We start from the raw sequence: 22,826 nt of genomic DNA, 5'->3' as shown, positions 1-22,826 counted from the left end.
AATATGCAGCAAGGTGGGAAGTAACCTCCTCTGAAGTCCAGAGAACCAGTAAAGAGGAGCTGCACGTTCTGAAGTAAGAGAATTCCTCTCTTACTACATCTGGAAAGCAAAGGCAAAATGCTTGTGACAGTCACTTGTTGCTAATAACAGGGTAATGGGAAGGACAGAAATCTAAACAAGATGGGAAATAACTAATACCAGGAAGATGAGCATTAAGCCCTCAGGGTGACCTGAAATTCAGAGGCAGTGATTGAGTGACACAAATCTTTGCGTCCAGGTATATTGAAGTTGATATTATATTGAAAAGGCAGTTACTGACTCCTTGGATTCAGGATAGCTGCAGAAGTGACCAGCCAAATGATACATGGAATTTAGTGGCAAATATTTTGTCTGAGTAAGGACTATGAGCAGAGAATAGAGATCTATGATTATTTTGTTTTTGGTTAATTTGCAGTATTAGTTGCCTGACCCGAACACCTGTCAGTAGCCTATATATCAGATGCCTAATTCTGACAAGAGTGTTAAATGGAGAAAGCAGTCAGACCTCTCTGATTATGAATTTGATTCCTGAATGTGAATGGAGGCAATTGGTGTTGAATTTCTGGTAGAGACCAACCCATCTCAGCAAGCATTTTGGAGAGCTGCTCAGGTTTGGGATGCAGTGTCTAGCATAAGCCCTTTCCAGCAGCTCATTTATGTACTGGAAGACACCAGTAAATACCTGCTGGCCATGCTCACATTAACAGCCTTGAACAGTCTCAAGAACGCCAGCTTGGAAATCACCATGCAGTGTGCAGTCCCTTTGCCTTCCATCTGGCTCTTCAGCCATGAATTATGGATGGCCTCCCGCCCTCCCCTCCCGCCCTGTTCCCGCAGAGCTCCTGTGCACTGCTGAGCTGGAGCAGCTGCACGGGCCAGCATGGAGCCGGAGCTGCTGATCTCCGGGCTGTCGGGTCTTGTTTCTTTTCATGCATACTTCCTAGCACTAATAGGGACCACTTGATATTGGTACAAAACTGAAGAGGGCTTGCAGAGAATCTTTCTTTTTTTTTAAACTTTATCCAGTTATTCAGCCATTACTAATTTTCTTATGAATGTCTTACCGGTGGGTGAGAAACACAGGGCTGTGTCTTGCTGAGCTGACTCCAGGTATAAGGACTCTGTTGCCCTACCACCCTGGTTAAATAACAGATTTATGAAGTCTTGTGTTTCCTGCCTTTGTGCTTCAGACAGCAAGTGCTGTGAGACATCTTAGATGGAGGAGAAGTGTCTAATTCCTGTTGATTTTTTATTAGTGTTGCTTTTATTTGCCTTTTTTTTTTTAATGAAGTTGTTGGCATTAAGTACCAAATCCTGCTCACTCACTTTGACTTATGGTAAAGTAAGTAGTGAAAAAAATCTGTCAACACTACTTATTTCAGAGGATTTATTTACTTTCTTAGTTAGTCTCTTTTATGTAGAACATAAAACATCACTTCTGAAGGAGTGCTCTGTATTAAAAATTGTGAAGAGAAGTAGTTCACAGTATACCCTTGCATTTAGTTTTTCTTGTAAAAACATGAATAGACCCAGCATTCAGCTGTGGTTGAATAAAGAAATTTCAGTTGACTTATGCTCATTCATATTTGGAGTTTGATTCTTTTACAGTGTATGTGTGTATACATGCATATATTTCCCATCAGCCAAGCATGAGAATTATGTGCATCTGTCCTTAGAGAAGCATTTTACTTCAAATAAGTCTTCTTGGCTTTTTGTGAGTTGCAGGGTTCATGTATTAATAGAAGGATCCACATTTCATCTTTCCATCTTAACAAAAACGTGACATTATGTCAGAGCAAGAAACTGCTTGTAGTAGAAATAAAGTGGCAAGAGAGGAGAGTAACTGAATTGCTCTGAAGTGTTACTGAAACTTACTGAAAAGCTCATTACTCAATCTACCTGAAAAACATAATAACTTTTTGGCTTCAGGGGCTGGTCAAAATGAAAAATGTTCATCAAACCAAGGTTGTAGCTTAAACATCTTTATCTGCTCTCTGTTAGCAGGTTAGGAACAAAGTGTCCCATCTCTTTGTAGTGTTCAGCTAATTTAAGGGACAGACACTAAAAAAAAAATAAAAGAAGGTTTTGCTTATTTATTTGTGCCAATCTCCTCTGCTAATAGACAAGGACTGATAGCATCATAAGGTTCATGAATCCAGAAGCAGAGTGTACAGCAGCACTGACCTCAGAGCCTAGCCATGGTTTTTTCTGCTGCCTGATGTTGGACACAGGCAGCCCTAGTCAATTCTCTTTCCCTGTGACTGATGGTGGAGTGGCTGCACCTTTGGTGCTGCAGGAGTGTTTTTTCCACCTACCATTTCCTGTCACAGCACCATCTTCTACCTCAGAGCTGCACTCCAGGAGGGAGCAGTTATCCACTGCAGCATGGGTGTGAGTGACCACATTTGGCTTTCAGTTTGAAAGCACTCATGGTTACTGTGCTCCTCTCCTTCCCCAGGAAAGGTTTCAGATAGAAGGCTCCTGAGCTGTTTATCTAGCTTTCATGTGTGGAAAATGAAGGAAAGTGAAATGTGGCACTGTATTTCAATGCAAGCAGCACTTAGCCCTTAAGTGCTGTATGTCCTCAAGTCCTTGGACAACTGCACAAATGAAGGGGGGAGGTAGTGGGACCTTAGGGGCAGAATCTGGCAGTTGGATGGAAGATCAAATCAGGTTGGATAAGGGGTACAACAGGTTGCTGAGGAGGGAGGAACATAAAGGAAAAAATATTCTGAAGTAAGTTTCTTGAGTTCTTTTGTTGTTGGTTTTTTTCCTTGCTATGTGAGTTGGGGAAAAAAAAGATACAGAAACCCAACCCACTGCTGCAGAACTACATAGTTTTAGTTGAGGGTAGAATTTATGGTTAAAAATGTATAATTTTTTTTGAATCGAGGAAGCACTAAATAAATTTCTTTGTGCAAGTTTCATTCTTATCAATAAGAATAATTATAGTAATTTTCTGTTCTTTTTTTTGATCAACCTGTAGTTGTATTGCTACAAAAAGTTAGTGCACTGAAACATGAATTGCTGGAAAGCATGCTAGGTATCTTTTAATCCTGTTTCAGAGCTACTTTTGTTGTTTTGTAGTTGAACAGAGAAAAAACTTGGGAGATAATACCTTAGAAAAAGGAAATTATAGAATAGGTAGACTTTGATTCTGCCTCAATAGTGAATAAACCAACACTTCAGTGACGTTAACTGATCGGAAGATGATTTTATAGCAAAGTGAAACCCCCTTATATGCTTTTGCTAGTGATTTACCATGAAACACTAGTGTCAGAGTTGGCACTAATAAGATTTAACAGCATAGGGGTACAAGTCAGGCATGCTGACATGTAACTCCTCTGTATCTAAAAGTCAAAGTCATATTTCTGAGGATCCTAAGTGTTTTTATAAAAGCTGGAATGGGAAAACAATTTAAGCATCATAAAACAATGATCCCTGTTTATTTAGTAAGCCATTAAATGTATTTCCCATCTGTGTGTAAAATTACTTTCATTCCATCCTGGAATGGGGAAGGTAAATAATTTTAATGTGATCTGTGATTTATATTGTAATTCTAGGTGCTCAAAATTCATGTTTATGTGTTGTTCTTAGTATGTTACTCTGTTTCAGTGTTTGAATCCATGAGAACTACAACAAAATACCACATCTCTCAGCTGACCATTCTACAATTAAAAAAAAAATCAAGTCTTGTAATATAGTTATGTATTCAACAATTCCGTCTTTTGGCATCAAGCATTAACATTAAAAGTGTAGTGAAAAAGACATTCTGGCAAACCGCTCTTGTACAGCTGAGATGTATAGATGTTTAATATTTTTTTCTTTAGTCAAGCAATATTCTACAAGCAAAGTATACTAGTAGAGAAGCCATTGGTTGGGGAAGTAAGGTAGAGTTAAAGTCCAAACTGTGTTGTAGAACCAGTTGTTCCTGCAAAATGAAATTTAGCATGTTTATGGTGTTATTACCTGTGCTAGATGTTTTCCCTCCACACCATGAAAAGAGATCTAATTGAACACAAAATCCATGAGAAAACTTACGAGTGTCATGCAAAAGATTTACTATTTATGTTCTAGAGTGAATGCTTTCTTTCTTTGAAAGGAAGGAAATCCACCCATGGGTAGATACAGACATCATATGACAGTGATATAAAAAAGGGTAAGAGCAGCTGTTTCATATTCTGGAGGCAGCTCACTCTCCCTCATTTGCTGTATTCATGTGTTGGAACAGCCACCAAGCTGCAGCCACAGGATGCAGTGTCTGCTTTTTGTTCTGTCCTGTCCTTTCCCAGTGAATAAAACAGCAAGTTGGCATTACAGGGCCAAAGATGGCCTTTTGTGTTGTCTGCTGGCAGGAGAGGAAGGCCAGAGTGCCTTGTGCTCTTGCTGGGCAATTCTGTGTTGTGAGCTGTGTCTTCAGTTGTCTCTTACACAGTGCCCTGGAGAGAAGATGCTATCATAAAGTACCAAAAGGTAAGCAATACCTTTCTTTGTAGAGTTTCTGACTTCCAGTCCCCATGTAGGTCTTCCCTATCCTCCCCTCAAATTAGGAAAAATACTGGTTAGGTGTCAAGAGGTAAAAGACTTTAAAATCAGTGTCTCTGGCAGGGTTCATTTTTAGCCATTTGTGCTCAAGAAAAGTGCATGAGTGTTCTGTAGGGCTGGAACACCTATGATTCTCTTCAGAAAATGTTTGACAAGTATTGTAAAATAGGGGTTAAAACAGCAGAACCTCATTTGTGCATTAGCTGCATTAAATGCCAGAGTTGAATCAAACAGCAGTTTGAGGCTGAGATTTGAAAAAAAAACGGATGTGGCATTGTTTTATTAACTGCCACATGTTTACTGCAATGTGTTCTTTGATTTATTATTAGCAGGAATTTGGAAGGAAAACTTTAGAGTGGGGAGAAATTGGTATCTCTTTTTATATTAAGAAGGGAAATTATTCTTTTTCTAAGGTGTTATAATTTTTTTTATCTTTAGCAATATCATTACTAAAAAGTTCAGAGCTAACAGCAAGGGAACCACTGAATAAATCATAAAATTGGTGTTGAAGTAAATAACTTCATCCATTGAAGTTATTTACTGTATATATATATACAGGTGAAGACTGTAATTGAGTTGTGGCAGAGCTCATAACTACTGTTTGATTTGCAACATTTTCTTTGCCAAAGGGAAAGCACCAGTTAATCTTGGCATAATAAATGATAGTTTCAGTGCATGAAAATGTCAACAAGTCCTGTACTGATGATCATGTTATGAATCATGCGCACTTTTAATGTATGCATTCTACTGAGCAATCTGTGAGGTTTGGGTTTTCATTCCAGCAATAGCTGCTATCAAAGTCAAGGACCTAAGCACTTGAGTGGCTCAGTTAAAGAACCTCTCTGAGTCCTATGTTATGCGAACTTTCCCATCAGCATAATTTAGCATATTTGAATAAATGAATTGCCAAATGAAGGTAACCTTTGTCAGACAATATGCAATCTGTTTTGATTACTGCTTGGATTTTAAATTTTATCTAATATTTTTCATTTTAGTACTGCTCACTAACACATCAGAGAGTGAAGTAGAGTACTTGAAAAACATTTCTTTGACAATTGCTAACTGCCCAAATATTATCACCTTGCTAAGAGAATTGCATCCATACTTTGCAGCATTTAGCCATGGTGTGGGTGGACAGCAGTGGGACTGCTTTTTGTTTGGAACTCCTTCCTAGAGCTAGTACAGAAAGTCACATAGTGCTAAAATCTTCAACATTGTCTCTTTGTGGGTTGAACCAAGGTGTTTCCTTGGTGTTTCCAACACTTTGTGGTCATAAACCAATTTTTTTTAATAGATGTATTTAAAAGTTATTAAAAAACAATGTGAAGAAAATAGATGGATTTAGATGTATCACAAATAATTAAGTCTACATTCACTCGCTGACAAATCTTCTCAAAGCTTCTACTTTCCCTCTATTCTGAAATTTAAAAAAAATTACATTATCTTTTGTAGTGGTATCTTTTCATCCTGAGTAGAAACTTGGGTGGTTTTTCTTTGTCTTTGCCTTTTTTTCTTGAGTATTTTTTTTTATGTGTAAAAACAATATTAGAAATTACAAGATGACACTATCACAAGGAGAGGAAGAGAAACCAAATACAACCTTTTGACTGTTGTGAATAGGATTTCTTGTCTTTCCTGTAGTTTATGAACTTCTCTGCTTTATATGGTCCACAGCATTTGGGGGCAAGAGGGATGTAGCTTATCTTTATTGTGGTAGGGCACTTTGCAGTGCAAAGAATTAAATGAGGTATGAAATGACCTGTCACACTGAATTATGTGTCACAGTATTACATACACAGAGGAATGCTTGGGAAAAAAAGGTAGAAAAATATTCCTGAAGCCCCACTTTGTTGTTGTTTTGAAGAAAAATGTTTGGTTGTGTGAGCAAGTATATATATTTCTGCCTAATTTATTTTAGGTAAGCCACAGAAACCTGTCGAAGTAGAAAGAAGAGATATGCTGGATAGTTTCCCTCATCGATTCATTTGGAAAGTTAATGGTAGAGATTTGGTACCAGTGCTACAGCTTCCTTGCAAGGAGCAACAAACCCCAACTTTTATGTCTCATACCAGAAATAATTTACAAACTACTTCCTGCATGGCTCCAAGTATCTTCACTACTGTGGGAGAAGTTAGGAACATCCTTATGAAGCTTTGCAAAAAGAACATAAAATGGTAGTACATTGCATTTTTTATTAAATAATAATATTCTCAAGGTTGTCCTACTTAGTTTCATCTTGTTTTGCCTGCAGTTGATAGTGGTTTGATGAAGCTCAGATTGAATCAAGAAGTCCACAGTGTAAAAGTCTTGTCTTATGATTCATATATCCTCCTTTTCACTACAAATACCTTTCTGTCCTTCCACAAGGATGTGGACACAAATCTTCCTTCAGCTGTGGGGTCTAAATCAAAGTGCAAATTTAGACCATACCATTTAAAGTAGAAAATAGTCACTTTAAATTGGACTGGGTTTTTTGTTTTCTTCCCCTGTATGCAGAATAAGGTCAGGAATGCAGCAGATAATTTTTCCCCTCTTCAACTGCAGAGTTTGCTCCCTGTTAAATATTTATTAGTGGCATAAAAAATCTATTTTGCTTTTAAAAAGTGTGACCCAGAGAACAACACAGCCTTTCCTGAGTGTTTGAGGTGATACAATGCTCATCATTATTCAGATATTTAAAGAAAGCAGTAACAATGCCAAAACCCTGACTGAGCATCTACCAACTGCATCTTAACTTCTTGTCTGCTTAATATTTATGCATCTGCATTTCATTTCAATAAATAATATATTTAATGAAATACTTCAGAGCAGTTAGGTAACAGTTGCTGCATTTTGTAGCAAAGGGAGAAAACACTCATGAGGAACAATTTGTCTTTTCACCTTTGCTCAGTGTTGCTTTAAGTAATTTTGCCAGACCCAGGGGTGGTCTTTTGCGCCCTGTTGCATTGAAAGGCTCACTGTCACATGCCAGGGATGCTGGAAGAAGGTGGCTGGATAGTTCTTTCCTCCCCTGCCTTGCATTGAAGCAGTCAGGATGGGAGGTGGGCAACTCTGTGATTCCAGCTCCTGAGTAGGATGATGGGACTTGAAAATATTGTCCAATTCCCAGCTTTGGAAAGTGTGGATGTGAGTTCACCTGGAAGGGTTGTGGATTTGGTTTGAAGTGATCTGGGTGCAGTCCTAACCAGGTCTTCACTTTATCAGGATTTGGGGAGCTGCAAGTTCCTGAGTGGTAATAGATTAGTGACCCACTATTGACTGGCATTCTTCTGTCTGGAAGTGCCCTGTATTTCATGCTCCAGAGGAAAGTGAGCTTCCTCTTTGAGGACTGTGTTTATGAATATTCGGTTCAGCATCACATGGGGAGAGAGGTGCTGTTTTCTCATGCCAGGTCAGGCACAGACCACAGTGTAATACTAAGAAAGCTTCTTATGTGCTGCTTGTAAAGTGGCTTGAATAAGTGTCCTTGAATAATGTTACAAATTGGATACTCAATACAATGGTGCTGGAAGATTTAAGATTTCAGAAGCTTTCTCAATTGTTTTAGAATAAAAAACCCCCAAGGTTCAACATAGTTTGGTCCTGCATGAGAATGATTGATTAACTGATGGCCAGAACTCAAAGTGAAATTCAGGGTGTGGGAGCTGATCCCCAAAAGAAGACCTGGCAAAATCAAAGATGTTGAAACTAAACTTACTTCTGGAATTTGTCAATTCAAGTTGGTTTGTGCAGGGTTATTTAGGATGGCAGCAGAGTCACAGGTTTGCTTCTGAGCATTGCTGAGATTTGGTTAATGTTCTTCCCCCCCGTGCCCTGCCTGCAATGGGTTGGACAAGGGGCCAGCCCGTGTCCCTGTGCATGGGAGCAGGCTGGGAGGGCTCTGCCAGGTCACCTACAGCATCCTGCCCTTCTGCAAGGGCCCCATGAGGGCTGTGCTAGCACGTCTGCTCTGCTCCTCATTTGTCACTCTATGAGCAGTCTGGAGACCTGCATAGTTTTACATTCAGAGCAGTGATGCAACAGAAGAGAAAATCTCTACTGTTTCCATGGAAGCTTGTGCGTGGGACGCTGGCTGGAGCGAGGCAGTGATGCTGTCAGTCCCTGCAGTCAGTGACTTCAGTAAACCACTTCAAAGGAAAGCATCTACTCCTATGCTCCCCCAAACACCTCTTGTATGGGGGCTATGGTGCATATGTTTCCAGAAGTGCAGCTCTAGATTTCTTGTTATAACTTCACTTCTTCAAATTTCAACCCATGCTGCTGCTTTGTTTTGATTCAGTCTTCTTTCTGCCGATAGTCATTGCAGAGCACTTCAGATTTATCCATTCAAATCTTGCTGAGGGTGGCGTGGTCAGATGCAGTTAGTACTAGGTGACTGGTGAAATGTGAGAAATGGTCTGGGAGGTTCTGTTCTGTCACAAGCTGGCAGATACAAACAGCCCAAATGGTGCCAGCACCAGTGCCTTCCCTTAGCAGCACTGTTTAAAGGACACAGGGACTAACTTCTTCCTTTTTTCCCCCAAGTGGTGATTCCTTCAATTCAGATGGCACACTGAAAAACAGTGTGTAGATCATTCCATCCTACAGGTTTCCTGGCTGAAATAATCTTTGCATTTATGTGTTTTTCTGTGCATAGATTTGCATAGTTCGTTAAGTTACACAAAAGCCACATCTATTCAATAAATACTGTGTGGCAGAGGTGGTATTTATTTTTTTTAAATGTGACTTTCCTTACACCTCTGTGAAGTCACAAATTCTATGGCCACTTGGTTTCTACTGGGGATTTTTTTTTAAATTCATATTGTCTTTTCATTGGATATTTATGACACTTTCCTACTATTTTAAAAAGCTTAACACTTCTGCTTATGGAACAAAGTAAATATTTACCAAAGTAAATATTTGGTCTGTTTTGGAGCTAGGCTTAGAAAGTTTCTAATTAGAGCAGTTGTTCTTTCAATGGTGTAAGATCTCTAAAGCTGATTATGTGCATATATGGGGCATCTTTGCCATAAATTTAGAAAGCATGGGGAAAAAATGCAGTGCTGTTCACAAGACACTTCTGTTATGATGCATAGTGGAAGAGAGGCCCAAGGATGTGCAACTGTAATTACAGTAGCACAATCAATAAGCAAGAGATTTTTATTTTTACACAGCTTTCTAACATGACAAAATAGCTTCCTCTTTTAAGCAATTATAGCTCATGTAGAAATTGAGCTCATCGGGAGTTGTCTGTCAAAATGTTTTTAATGAAAAATTGAGTTTGCATAACACTGACACATTGATGTCTTTTGCTTCTTACTGTTGACACTCATGGGCTAAAAGCTTGATTTTTGGGGAGGGAGAAAATTGCATTAGTTCAACTCATTTGGAGAATCTCTGTTTGCTGAATTAATTTGCTATGCTTTTTTTTCCTGCTGAATATTAAACCCTGTTTTCCAACTGTGCATATAGTGCCTGAGGGGAATAGCTCCAGCTCTCATTTTCCATGACTATGTTTTCTTGTAACACAGCCTAGGCCTGAGTTGAGGGTGCTGTGCAGAGCTGACACTGTAGGCTGTGTTAGGGGAGGCACAGTCTGATCAAAAAACTGCTGCCTGGTACCTTCCAGACCTTGATGCTGCACCTCTGCAGCTGAGTAAGTGTCACAGTTTTTCCCTAGGGATTGTTTTGTATAATCCAATTGACGTGGTGAAATCTGTCCCTCCATGTGATGACTTGTGAGTAGATGCTTACTTTAGTGAAGCTCTAGCTGGATTAGCAGCAGCATACAGTTAATCATGACAAATGCCTTGGTGGTTGTTCTTCACTGGTTCCTTCCCATCGACGTAGAGATATATAAATGCTAAGGCGTGTTACTGTTTTCAAGGTGACATTATTAGCTCTGTTTCACCATCCAATAAACATCTGAAGATCACAGTTAACACTTCCTGAAACACACTCAAGATTAAGGGAGATATGTAGTATACTCTGCCTTTATCTGAAATAAGCTCTGAAATTTAAAAAGAAGGGAGAGCTCCATCAGGAACAGCACAAGTTCCACAAGTGGCCTGACTTCAGCTGTCACTGGACATTGGTCAGGTGGGAAGCAGCCAAATGGCCTTGTCAGCTGACACATCTGTGCTCTGCTGTCATTTGGTTTTCCTGGGACTGTGGAAGGTTGTCAGAGATGGGGAGCATAACTTTCGTAGTTGTGTGGCATCTGCTATTTGAGGCATCCCAAGCCCTTGGACAGCTTTGAATTAAGTCTCAGCACCCCTGTGTAGTTCAGTATTATCTCTGTTATGCAGGAGAGGAGACTTGGACAGAAGCAGATGATGCTGATTGCTGAAGGCCATACCACAATTCTCCATCAGTGCTGCTCTGCCGCTTTCCAGCGTTGTCTCAGAGGCAAGATTGTTCTTTCTCCCTTGAGGGTGCCAAAGGGAGCTGTATAGCCCTTATTTTTCAGATTTTTCTTCTTGTTTTTTGAGCAGAGTGAAATTGTCTGGACCAGTGAAGCAAGTTGGCTTCAGGCATCTTGTCAAATTAACTTTCCTTGTCTGTGCATGTGTGGGCTGTGTAGCAGGAGTCAGCAGGTGCAGAATGCACCGGCACACCAGTAGTGTCAGAGGCACTTACAGGAGTAAGAGCTGGCACTGTGAGAAACAGGCTCTTTTAAACTTGTATTTCAGTGAAAAGATCAAATGTGCTTATAATCATTGCCATCATGCTAGCTGCTAACAGACTGATCCTTTGCTCCATGAAACATCCAGCTCCCCCAGAACACATGAGAGCTGCCATTGGCCAGGTCAGAGAGGATCTTTGCAACTGCACAGTGCTGTCTCTAACCCTATGCATTTAATGTTGGCACTGATGAGTGATGCCTGGAGACTTTCCAGCCACAGGTTAGATGGTGACAGGAGGCCCCAGGGGTAGGGTAGCTGCTGTGAGTAATCAGACAGGCACCTGGTACATACTGAAATATTCAGAAATAGGCAGCAGGAGCTTTCCTGCAGGGTCTGAGGGAATATGTACATCTAACTCAGATGCTAGAATATGAAAAGGGCACTGTTTTCCTCACTAACTCACAAAATAAAATGAAAAATGGGACCATGAGGGCCTCTGACATCATTATATGTCACTCAGCCACAACTGAGTTGAGCCAGGGAGATCCATTAGTGGAAGTGGTGGTGTCTGGGTATAGGGCTGCAGGAGGTGGGAACTGGCAGCTTTTCTTCTCCGTGTGTAACTTGACCTTCCCTCAGTGTGTCCCCTTCAAGGCCAACCTTGACCAGGGCTCAGCAAGTCTGTGTGTGCTAACTTCCAGCAGAAGGGATGCCTGCTTTATCTTGGTGCTGGGAGAAGGAAAAGCTACTGCAAAGTTGAGAGTTGTTTTCCCTCTTAAAATGGTAACGAGATGTTGGGTGGCACTGACCCAAGGTTGCCAGGCTGTAGTTGTTGCAGTTGTTCTTGTATTATGACTTAGTCTAATGCATCAACAAATGTAGTCTTTTGTTCTGTCCTGCCTCAGAAAAAGGACTTCTCATCTTCCAGTGATAGACATCTTGGCTCTGACAGAAATTCAAGGTCTTCTACTTTGTGCCCTCAGCCCCCTTAGGCCAGAAAAAGTGCTGATGGTGGAAAAGAAGATCTAATGAATACCAGTAATATATGCATTAAATTCTCATCACACTGTGTGTAACAGGATATGCTGGTAACCTCTTATAAACTACCTGCAGTAGTTTATGTCTCCACTAATGTGGTCCTGAAGCCAGAAGCCCTTTTCAGTACATTGAGAGTGGGATAATGAGAAATAAAAACATTCTGCATAAAAGTAGGGTGTAGACTTGTCAGCAACCAGTCAGGAGAAAAAGCAGATCTAGTTTGTTAGGCATACATTACAGTGTGTAGCTAACAGTGACAGCAGATACGTGAATTTCTCTGCCTTTCTTGTGGAGATACAGACTCAGAATCCACTGGGATGGAAGAATAACAATTCCCTTTACAAAATCAGACTAGATTGAAATAGCAGTGACCCCCAGCATAGGGAAAAAAACAAAAAGCATTGTTCATTCTTACCATGACTTTTGCTGGGCAGAAATTAGTTCACTGAAGCTTGCTCATTTAGGAGAGATAAATGAGGAATGCTTTATTATACTTTTTTCTGCCTCCTAGCCTGATGAAATGAGCTGTCCAAGAACTCTCATTCCCTGTCTTCAGCAAGGGAAGCCTAAGGGGCATTTAATGACATGCAGAAGCTGAAGGGAGAGTCATTAGCACTCCAGTGTATAGGTAACTCTCTTAAAAGTTAAGATTAAAAGCTTTGATGAAAGTGACCTTCACAATTCATGTGCCCTCTGCTTTCCTCCATGCTTGAAGCTCTAATGATCACTTTTTTTTCTGCTTTGTCACTGTAGCACTTATTTTGTGAAATATTTCCGTAACTCAGCAGTAATTTGGATCCAGGGTGGATGTGGCTTGCAGATATTATGTCTGCAAGCATTAGGTGGGTGCAAAACAAAGGCTGGTGTAAAGGGTCAGATCTTCTCTTTGTAGAGAACTGAACAAAACCTGGAAACATTGCTAGATACAGGTTTTTAGTATTTTAATTAATACTTGATTATAACTTTAAGAATGGATAAAATTATCATCAAATATTTCTTTGAGTATGCCATGCTGTCCTCTTTGAGCAGGGCAGAAATTTGCTGTAGAGCACAAGAAAAGCGTGTTTGGAATGGGAAGAGTATGTAGAACCAGGGGCTTGTAATTCTGTGGGCTCTTGGGTAGCAGAAAATTCTGGGCAGGCTGTAGGAGGATGCTGTGTGTATTCATGTCTGGATCAGATGAGAGGATGAGAGAGAAAGGAGGTGTGGCATTTGAGTAGAAAGGGAAGGAGAAAAGAAACATCCAACAATTTGAAATAAGGAGAGCAGTAAGTGCCACTAGTGTAGTCAGGCTAGAAGACAAGAGTAAGAAGGAGCCTTTTGGGAAGGAGTTATCTCTAGGGTAGCTTTGTTTATTTTTTTATTTAAAAATGCAGTAGGTATTTGTAATTGTAACTGAAACTGAAATTAATGGCCCCATTTGAGACACCAATGCCTGCTTGATTGATTGAAATGGGAAATAGTTAAGGTAAAAACAATATATCTTTCTTTTAAGATAATTAAAGTTTTATTTTGCTTGAAATTGAACTTTTCTTGTAGTGTTAATGACATAAATGATGCTGGGGTTCCTTTAGCTTACAGTGAGCAAAAGAGTAAAAAGTTTATTTTCCGGCATGGAGGTAATTATTTTAGCTAATTTTTCATTCTGAACTTTTAATTCAAATAGAAAAAGAGAAAAAAACAGTTTTACCAAATGTTATTCTTATGATTCTTGAAGCCCTAAAGTGTTCCTGGAGACATGGGGTACTCATAGCACATTTCAGAGCAGTTTCCTCCTAATATGCATGAAAAAATCTTTCTCTGATGTCAGCTACAAGTACATACAGATGAAGTATGTGGTTGGTAACACAGAGGGATTTTCATTGTCTTGCAAAAACAGTTCAGTCTGGCTGACTTTCCTGGATGAAGTCTAAGACTCAGAATGGAGTCAGGTTCTTTTCAGTGGCACCAAGCAATAGGATAAGAGGCAATAGGAAGAAACTGATGCACAGAAAGTTCCACCTGAACATGAAGAAGAGTGTTTTTAGTGTGTGGGTGACTGAGTACTGGAACAGGTTGTCCAGAGAGGTTGTGGAGTATCCCCCACTGGAGATATTCAAGATCCTGGATGTAATCCTGTGCCATGTGCTGTAGGATGAACCTGCTTGAGCAGGGAGGTTGGGCCAGATGACCCACTGTGGTCCCTCTTGGCCTGACCCATTCTGAGATGTTGTGTCCATGCTTCGCAGGTGACTGAGCTGCCCTGTCATGCCATAGGTCTGATCTTGGAGTGCTGCAGCCTTTTAGGTCTGGGTTAATAACAAGTGATGCTGTCAGGCTCCTCTCAACAAAATGAAATGCTTTTTGTCCACTCTTTAGCAGAGCAGTTACCTCTCCAGGTATCCTTAGACTGAAAAAAAGCCCAATGCTTTGATCAGCAAACAACTTTGCATAAGGCTCTGGCAAAAGGGAGAAGTGGTATTAATTTTCGTGGCGATTCATTTGTGGGGAAAGTATCATTATTCTATCACAAATTAACTGTGTAGGTACCCAAAGCTCATGTAATATATTGAAAATGTCAGGATATTTTCATCTTTGTGATTTCATTCCCGCTGAGAATTTGATCAGGACGTGTTAAATTAAAAGTAATATATAAACAAGGTGTGAACAGTTCAGTTAAGTGGTAACCTGAGGTTAAGAACACAGTGATCAAATTCAGTGTCTGAAGTTGGCAGGGAAATTGTCTTACCACCTTGGGAAGGCTTGAAATTAAACTTGTTTTGAAATGTAGGTGTTAAATCTGTGAAAAAAACCCCTCACTTGCATATGTAAATGAAGTGGCTTCCCAGAGATGAAGAGAGCATGTTGAGCTCTGGGCTGCCTTTAGGAGAGAGAGGGACCACGCTCCCACGATGTAACCCCTCTGCTGTGGTTCTGTTTTGTAGCATCTGTAAGGAGGAAATCTTTTGGTAAAATCAGGGCTGTGCTCCCTGTCTGGCTGTTCTCAGCCAGCTGTCAACAACAGAGGGTGGGGCTGTGCTGTTGACTGCTTGAGCTAACCGAGACAACAGCTTTGGGGTTATTTTTGTTGGGCTTCTGAGACCTTATTAACTTGAAAGGAGTTTTTGGAGATACTGAATTTCTGCATTGCGCTTATGTTCAGTTTTTTGTTCTCCCTAGCATTGCCTTCAAGTAAATGCATGGCAAGTAGTCTTAAAAGGAACAAAAATTCCTTCCCATTTCAGGGTAAGCAGGAGGAGGATTAAGCTCCTTCCCCCAGTAATTGAATCCTCTCATTGCCATGGCTTTTGAAGATGATCGTGTATCTTTCTGTGTGTGATAGATTATGTGTGTGCCTGAAAGGTAGCTTGGCTTTAAAAATCCACTGAGTTTTCCCCTATAATAGTTTTACTTTTGGTTATTTACTTTGTGTGCTGACCATGGGACATGTAGCATTCTAGCCAAAAAAAAACGAGGCAGGGGAAGTTCTCCTGCAGCTGTTCCACCTTAGACTCTTCTGAAGACATAGAAGGTTAGTGACTGTCTGGGACCCTTTGGAAAATGAAAGCTCTCCCAAGGTTACAGTATTGAAGATTCAAATTAATGTGGGTGCAGAAGGGAAAGTGGACTGGATGAGAACCTCCTTAAACTGGTTGAAGTGCAGTCCAGTTCATCCGTGGAGCAAACACCACCTTTCTATCACTCCTGGTCAGCAAAAAATCACAGTTGCAGTTGGATTGTTTGTATTAACCATTGTCTTCAAAGCTAGTCTATGTTATCTCATGCTTTCTAATCTCAGGGTTTAAATTTGGGCAAGTAGCAGTGTCTCTAGCTCTGTGTTTGTGCAGTAATACACATGGTATATTTGACACCCATTCTACCAGCAGGGCTCCAAAGCACTAATGGTATACAAGTGTTAAAGTCACCATTTTGCATAAACCACAAAGTATTTCCTTTCTTTTGGCAGATTGAAGACATTGTTACAAGAATGCAAGATGACAAAACAGGTGGAGTTCCCATCCGCACTGTCAAGAGCTTTCTGTCCAAAATCCCCAGCGTGGTCACTGGTAAGAACTGCAATTGGCGGAGAAAAGAATGTGAGCTGATACTTGCTGTCTCTAAGCAAACATACTGAAGCCACAAAAAGGAAGAGATGTGAGGAAAAAAAGTCCCCATCTGCCTAATTTTTCTATATGGTGTTCTGTTACAGGCTGAAGTAAGATTCTTTACACCTGAACAAAGATTCCTTAGTTCTGTTTTAGTAAACAAGCATTTCTATTTCTTTGGGGTGAGTAATTAAAAAAGTTATGTATCAAAGTATCACCAGTCAGAGTTATTCCCTGTGACAGCGGTAGGATAATCTTAGGTAAGAGGTCAGGAAAGAAAATTGAAGTTGTTTCCTTGCTCATAGCCAAATACTCTTACTAGGCTTTGATCGCAGGTAGAGGAATGTGAAATACCTTTTATGCATGTGTGCTGCTTTGTTAAAGCTCCGTGTACAAAAGTGTGGATGGTGCAAAACGGGGAGTCAGAGTACCAAACCATCCCTCCACATACTTCCAGACAGAGTGTTTTCCAATGCAACGAAGACCTCTGCCATTGATAGATGATGAGTTTATTCAGGGTGATGTAAATTGTACGGAGGATTTGTACTTGGGTTTCTGGTACCTGTTTTCACTGACTCAGTAGTAGTGCTCCTGAAGGTTCCTGGGGAAAATAACCATTTATCTGATTTGAAAACTCACTCCCATAAGCTCAAGTCTGCAATACACAGACTGGATGTCTTAAGATTCACTCAGCTAAAAGAGGTTTCTGATATTCTGGTTAAAATTCATAGCTTTAAAAAGGTAATCAATCTAGTCACCAAGCCACTGCTTGTTACTCAAAAGGAAATAGGAGACCTCACAGGAGTTTTAAACCATGGTCAGCAGTTCTCTGGCATGATGGAAACTGCTCCCAGTTCTGGAACAGCAACTGCAATTGCATCGTCTTGAAATGGCTGGTTTTCACAACGCAGAGAATTGTGAAAAGATGAAGATAAAATAAGAACAAAACCTCTCTCCAAAGCCCATAGAAATTATTATATTTCAAGGGGAACAAGCTCGGTACCATTCCCTTCAGGTGATTTGAAAGCAGCTCCCATGGACAGTTCATGAAGCCTCTGAATTTGAAAAGTATGGGAAAATAACAGGCCAGTGGAGAGCCCAAAGTTTTCTCCATTTGTTATTTTTCCTTTCAGATGCATAGACCTGCCTATTTGTAGACCAAAACCAAAAGCAAAGTATGTATGCTATCAGTGATTGACTGTAATAGATAGGTGAAGAGGCAGGAGCACCTACATTTGAATGGAAGCTGAGGGCACTGGGTTTGTTCAGGCTGGGGAAGGAAAAGCAGAACGGAATGAGAGGCTACAAAGACAGGGTCAGATCCTTTCTCAGGAGTGCATGTTGGAAGTACCAAAGACAATCTGCACAAGTTGTAGGGAAAGAAATCCCAACTAGATTTACATATAGGAAGAAAGTTGTTTATGGTCAGGCAAGTGAGCATGGGCCCAGTGTCCCAGAGGAGCTGTGGAACCAGTGTTTTGCAGCTGTTCAGAAACTTCTGGGCCCAGCTGAACTGAGCAGTCTGATCTAACTGTTCATTTGGCCTTGCTTTGTGTGAAGGTTGGATGAGACAACTTTCAGAGAATCCTTCCAACCTGAATTACTCTTACGGTCAGCGGATACTCAGTTTTAGTGCTTGTCTAATTCCACACAATGTAATGAACACAGGAGAAGAACTTGTATTTTCAAAAACTTTGTAATTCCTCTTGGGAAGAGCTCGATTCTAGACCATGGCGTTCTCACACACTTTATTTCTACCTGAAAAATGGAACAGTAGCACTGAGATGTGATTTACTTGGCAGGCTCACAGTGACTGTGATTAACAGGGATTTATTTTTGCTTGACACTTCTATTGTAATTGCTTCTCACAGGAGAAATATAAAATCTTAAAGGAAAAGAAATATTACAGGAGTGCCTCAGTGCTCCAAACAGGTAGCTCTGTTTATAGTACAGTGAAGTGGGTGTTTGATTTAAAGTTTGAATACCAGGGAGAGAACCGCTCCTCTGTTTTGCTTTCATCTGTCCTGATGCCTTAGGTGTGAATGAGGTATTGGGTAGCACAAGGAGAAAAAGCCTCAGGGAGTTATCAGTAATGGTCCTCTCTTGACAACAGAAATCTGGGAAAAAGGATGAAAAAACTTTTTTTGAATGTAGGATGAGTTTGTGGAGGTATGCTGTGCCAAGGACACATTTCAGTCTGCTCTGGAAGTAGATTTTCCTCTCCCCTTCCCAGTCTTTGGCTTGCAGTAGGTCAGTCAAAGGAGAGCATTTCACACCATTATCTTCTTGGTTAGGTCTTCACTTTTATAGGCAAGCCACAGAGAATGAAAGTAGGATGGGACCAGTCTGTGTGGCTCCTGTGTGCATGTGTCAGACATCGTCCAATGTTCAGTTCAGAGTATGGAATATAGAAAAAAATGCCTGAGGGCAGATTTTGAGTAGTGCTGTGATCCGTGCCCAGAATGGGTTGTCAGCCAATGCACATAATGGCAGCTGCTGCAATAAATGGAGTCGCACGTTTCTCTTCTAGTGAGAAAAGATTTTCTCAGTAAAGCTTTTGTTTCTGTAGATGAATTGTTAATTCTGTTTTCGCAGTTATCAGACTGTTGTAGGAACATCTCATTATGCTAACCAGCAACAAAACTGGCTTTCTTATCTTTTTTTCGATTTTCATATAATTGCATCTTAAAAGTAACCTCATTTTTGGCAGGAGGACCAAACACATATACTTTTTTCTCCAACTGGTTCAGACTTGGTCTTATACAACATTGCCAAAATAAGTCAGAAGGAAGTCAGTGCTGCAACAGCAGAGCTTTCCAGTACAAAAAGCCTCCTTCACGCTTCCCAGTTTGCCACACATTCCCAATCTTGTTGCAGATTCTCCTCTTTTGTGTCCTGTCTGATCCTGTGTATCAGCGTCTTTGCTACCATAATCCAAGGGAGACATGCAGTCTAAAACCTTTGCACAAGTCTGCCGCCCTCCCAAAAGGTTTTGATACAGCTTCATTCTGATCCATGCTCCTTCACTTGAAGCATGGCTGTCCCCACAGCTCCATTTGGAATGATACCTTGTCCCAGCAGCAGTCCTGTGGCTGGTCCCTTGCTCCTGCACTGCTCCTGAGCCTCACCACCACTCACTTGTCTGCCTGCTCTGCTCCCAGCGCTGCCTCCGTCGCTGTGGGTGGATTGATGAGTTATGTCCTGGCCCTCCTGGCTTGGATTGAGTGCTGCCATGCAAGCTTAGTGCACACAGCCCTGCCAGTGCACTTCACTCCTGTCCTGCCATGTCTGTCTTACATAAGCCCTGGACCTCTCTCAGCAGAAAGTGCCAGTTTCACTGAAATGTGCCAGATGGCCTGTCGCTACTAGAGACTCATGAGCTAAGCCAAGTTTAAACTGCTGTGTGTCTCTGTCTGAAGAAGCCAGCATGTGTCTTGGCAAGTGCCCATGGAGTTGTCCCAGAACACATCAGAATGTCACTTACTCAAAGAAAATGCATTTGGCTGGAGTATGGAAATCCCATGGTGTTGTGAAAGAGAGACTTTATTATTGAAAATGTTCCCTGATGATGTAGTTCAAAACAGTCAAGTTCTGCTGGAGAACTTTATACACCCATTGAGAAATTGGCTCCCTTGAGGCCAGTCTGAGGGTGCTTGTTGCCTTTTCCCTTCAGAGGAGGTCAAGCACATCTCTCATCCAGATATAGCAGTCACAGGCCCAAGGGAGAAATAAGTTCCTCATGTCCAGAGTTTGAAAGGCCCCTGTTCAGGTGAACTGTGCAAAAAAAAAAAGGTTGTTGTGGCATGGGGAACAGGCTTAGGACTGGCAATGGTGGCAAGAGCCAGCATCCATCACCTAGCAGGGCCTGGAGAGCAGACTGCAAGGCTGAGTGCTTGGCCAGAACATTTGTTTTCTTAATGCTTCTTTTCAGGGATAGAACTTGCCTTAGTGCCTTATGGAAACTACAGTCATTGGGACCAGAGCCTCCATGAGCTGCCTACCAATAGATTTGGCTTCCCTAGGCTGTCTGTCCAGCTGCTTGCACCACCTTAACACAGGGCTTTCACTGCAGGACTGAGTCTGATACAGATTTCCCTCAGCATATGGGTAATTTTGTTCTAGATATTCTGTCTTTCCTCTGTAGTTCTGCTTTGAAAAATAGGACACTTGAAAAGTGGTACTGACTCTGTTTCAGACAGTTAATAGATGTAGATAGTCCCAAATCTAAACCAAGTTCAATCTTCTGCTCAGCAGGAATTAGTCTATTTAGTTAAAACGAGCAAAAAAAGGCCACTAACAGACAAAAAAAAAATTTCCAAAATTTAAATCAATATCCAAACTAATACTGGGTGTTTACAGATTTGTGAAGGATATAAAGAACATGATCATGGGTTAAAATTGACATATCTTTATATGTGCATACTGTATAATTTTTATTGTCTTTCCACATTTCTAAAGAGCAGATGCTGCACAGTAAATTCAACAGTTTAGCAATTGCTTGGTGGAAACTGCCTTGCCAAATACAAGTTGGTTGGGCATACAAATCCATTTATTTCTAATAAAAAATCAATTGTTCTGAGCAAGTTGCATTTAAACTAATTCAAGTGAAGACTAGGCTTCTTCATAACAACTTACATTTCCTTCTTTTATGCATCTCTTCAAATTGCACCCAGTGGAAATGTAATCCCTCCATCCCTCAATAAGAAGTCTAGTATTTCAAAGCTGCCCTGAATCACACAGCATTAGACATGTCAGCAATTACATGAGTAGTGCATGTCTTGCAATTAGTTTTTTTCCTGTAGCTTTCTCTTAAGCTCTCTACTTGCATGCCAGGAGACAAATTAACCCAGTTAAGGAGTCAGACTCTTATGCTGTGTTCGTCCTCAGCTCCCTCCTCCCCTCCCTTTTTCTCCTTAACTGCATCCAGCTTCCTACCTTTCAAATGGTGAGAAGGATGAAGGAAGAGAAGATGAAAATCAGCTCCCTGAAGTGTAGCAATTTTGTGCCTGTTGTAAAGATGCAAAGCAATACCTTGAGTAGCAAAAGCTTAAAGGATTTGATTTCAAAGGACAAGAGGGATAGCAGATTAATCAAATAGGATGTGGTCATCAAAGAAATAAGAGAAAGCAATCAGAATTAACATTTTAAACAAGGGATATGCAATATATCTCTCTATGCATCTGCACATGTGAACACCTAAATGCATGTAAATAGTGTCCAAGTTTTGTTAAGAATAAGCCCAAGAGTGGTTAAGTGTTGTATGCTAGAAATAACCAAGGACAGGTTTATGCATTTGTAGGTGCTGTGCAGAGTGAGGACTGCTGGTGTTTGTGTATCACTGCCCTCTGCTGCAGCCAAGCTACTGTTCAGTTCACATCATGCAGCTGCTCACCTTCCTCACAAGTGCTGTGTCTGTGTTGTGCTTTCCCAGCTCAGGGGGAGTGCAAGTGGTACATTTTGTGTCCTGCTCATTCCATAGCAGCGGTCCTTCTGTGCTGTGTGGCATAAACCCAGCCCAAATATTGGGGTATGTGTGACTTGACAGCTACTCTGGCCTTGAAGGAGAAGGATGGTTTTCATAGCTGGCTGTTCACTGTGAGTCATTCATAATTCTTCATCCTCTTCAGGACTGCTCATCTCCAAAAAAGCATGCTTGTACATCACATGAAGCTTATATAGCCCATAAAAATGTGTGCATGCACTGTGGAATAAATCAGAAATGAATAAATAAAATAAACCATCACTTAAAATTACCAAAATTGGACACTCTTCATAACTATGTTGTTTCATATGACAGCACTTGAAAGTAGTTGCACCTGAGACGAAAAATATTGGAGGAAGTGCACATCACAGCAGGGTGTGCATTAAAATTTGGCTTAGGCCACTGAAACACTTAGAAAACCCATCCTGAGGCTTTAGTTTTATTTCAGTCAATAAAAAGGTTTCTTAAGTGCTAAAGCCCAGAATATTATGAGAAATTTAACTTCCATAAATTAGAATTGTGAAGGTGCTTCCTCGTCCCCCTTGTCCTTGCTGTATTTGAACCTCTACACCTGTCAAGTGAAGCTATGATAAATCAGAGACTTAAATAATTATGCTGCAAGGATATTCCTGTGGCCAAGGAAACGACAATGAAAAATTACCCAAAGCACCAAATGATCCAGCTTTATCTTTCTGCTTTTTCTGGATATGAGAGATTATGTCAGAAAGAAAAGTAAACCCAAGACAACCTTCCAGTCATGTAGGCAAAAATTAGGCCACAAAATTACAATTTTTCTTATTTACGAACATGATTATAAAAATGGCTGGACTGGAAAGCAACAAATGAGAGCTATGAGCCTGGAACAAAGCAAATCTATTTAAAATTGCCTGGTATTTTTTCTCTACCAAAATTTGCTTTTTGCTGAAGGACTTTTCAGTCTTTCAGTTGAAACTGAAAGCTGGAGTAGAGACAGATTGCATGACAAACTACCTGTTGAATTCCAGTGTTTAGATGAATTGGTAATTCAGCTAC

At 40.7% G+C, this 22,826-nt stretch overlaps 1 protein-coding gene across 6 annotated transcripts in view; it reads left to right on the top strand.

Annotated features, from left to right (window-relative positions):
* RGS6 (regulator of G protein signaling 6) overlaps positions 1-22,826 on the top strand; it is a 246,804-nt gene that overhangs the window by 125,417 nt on the left and 98,561 nt on the right. For 5 of the 6 annotated variants that reach the window (XM_036383593.2, XM_036383592.2, XM_036383590.2 and 2 more), the window contains exon 3: positions 16,174-16,273. In XM_036383593.2, coding sequence (XP_036239486.1) covers positions 16,174-16,273 — 100 coding nt within the window. Of the gene's footprint in view, positions 1-4,428; positions 4,513-16,173; positions 16,274-22,826 lie in introns of those variants that run through there. The other variant, XM_036383594.1, reaches the window with a different exon arrangement.

Source organism: Molothrus ater, chromosome 6 (assembly GCF_012460135.2).
Source record: "Molothrus ater isolate BHLD 08-10-18 breed brown headed cowbird chromosome 6, BPBGC_Mater_1.1, whole genome shotgun sequence".
NCBI classification, from domain to species: domain Eukaryota; kingdom Metazoa; phylum Chordata; class Aves; order Passeriformes; family Icteridae; genus Molothrus; species Molothrus ater.
The sequence above is the reverse complement of the archived record's forward strand: the minus strand, read 5'-3'. Positions and strand labels throughout refer to the sequence as shown.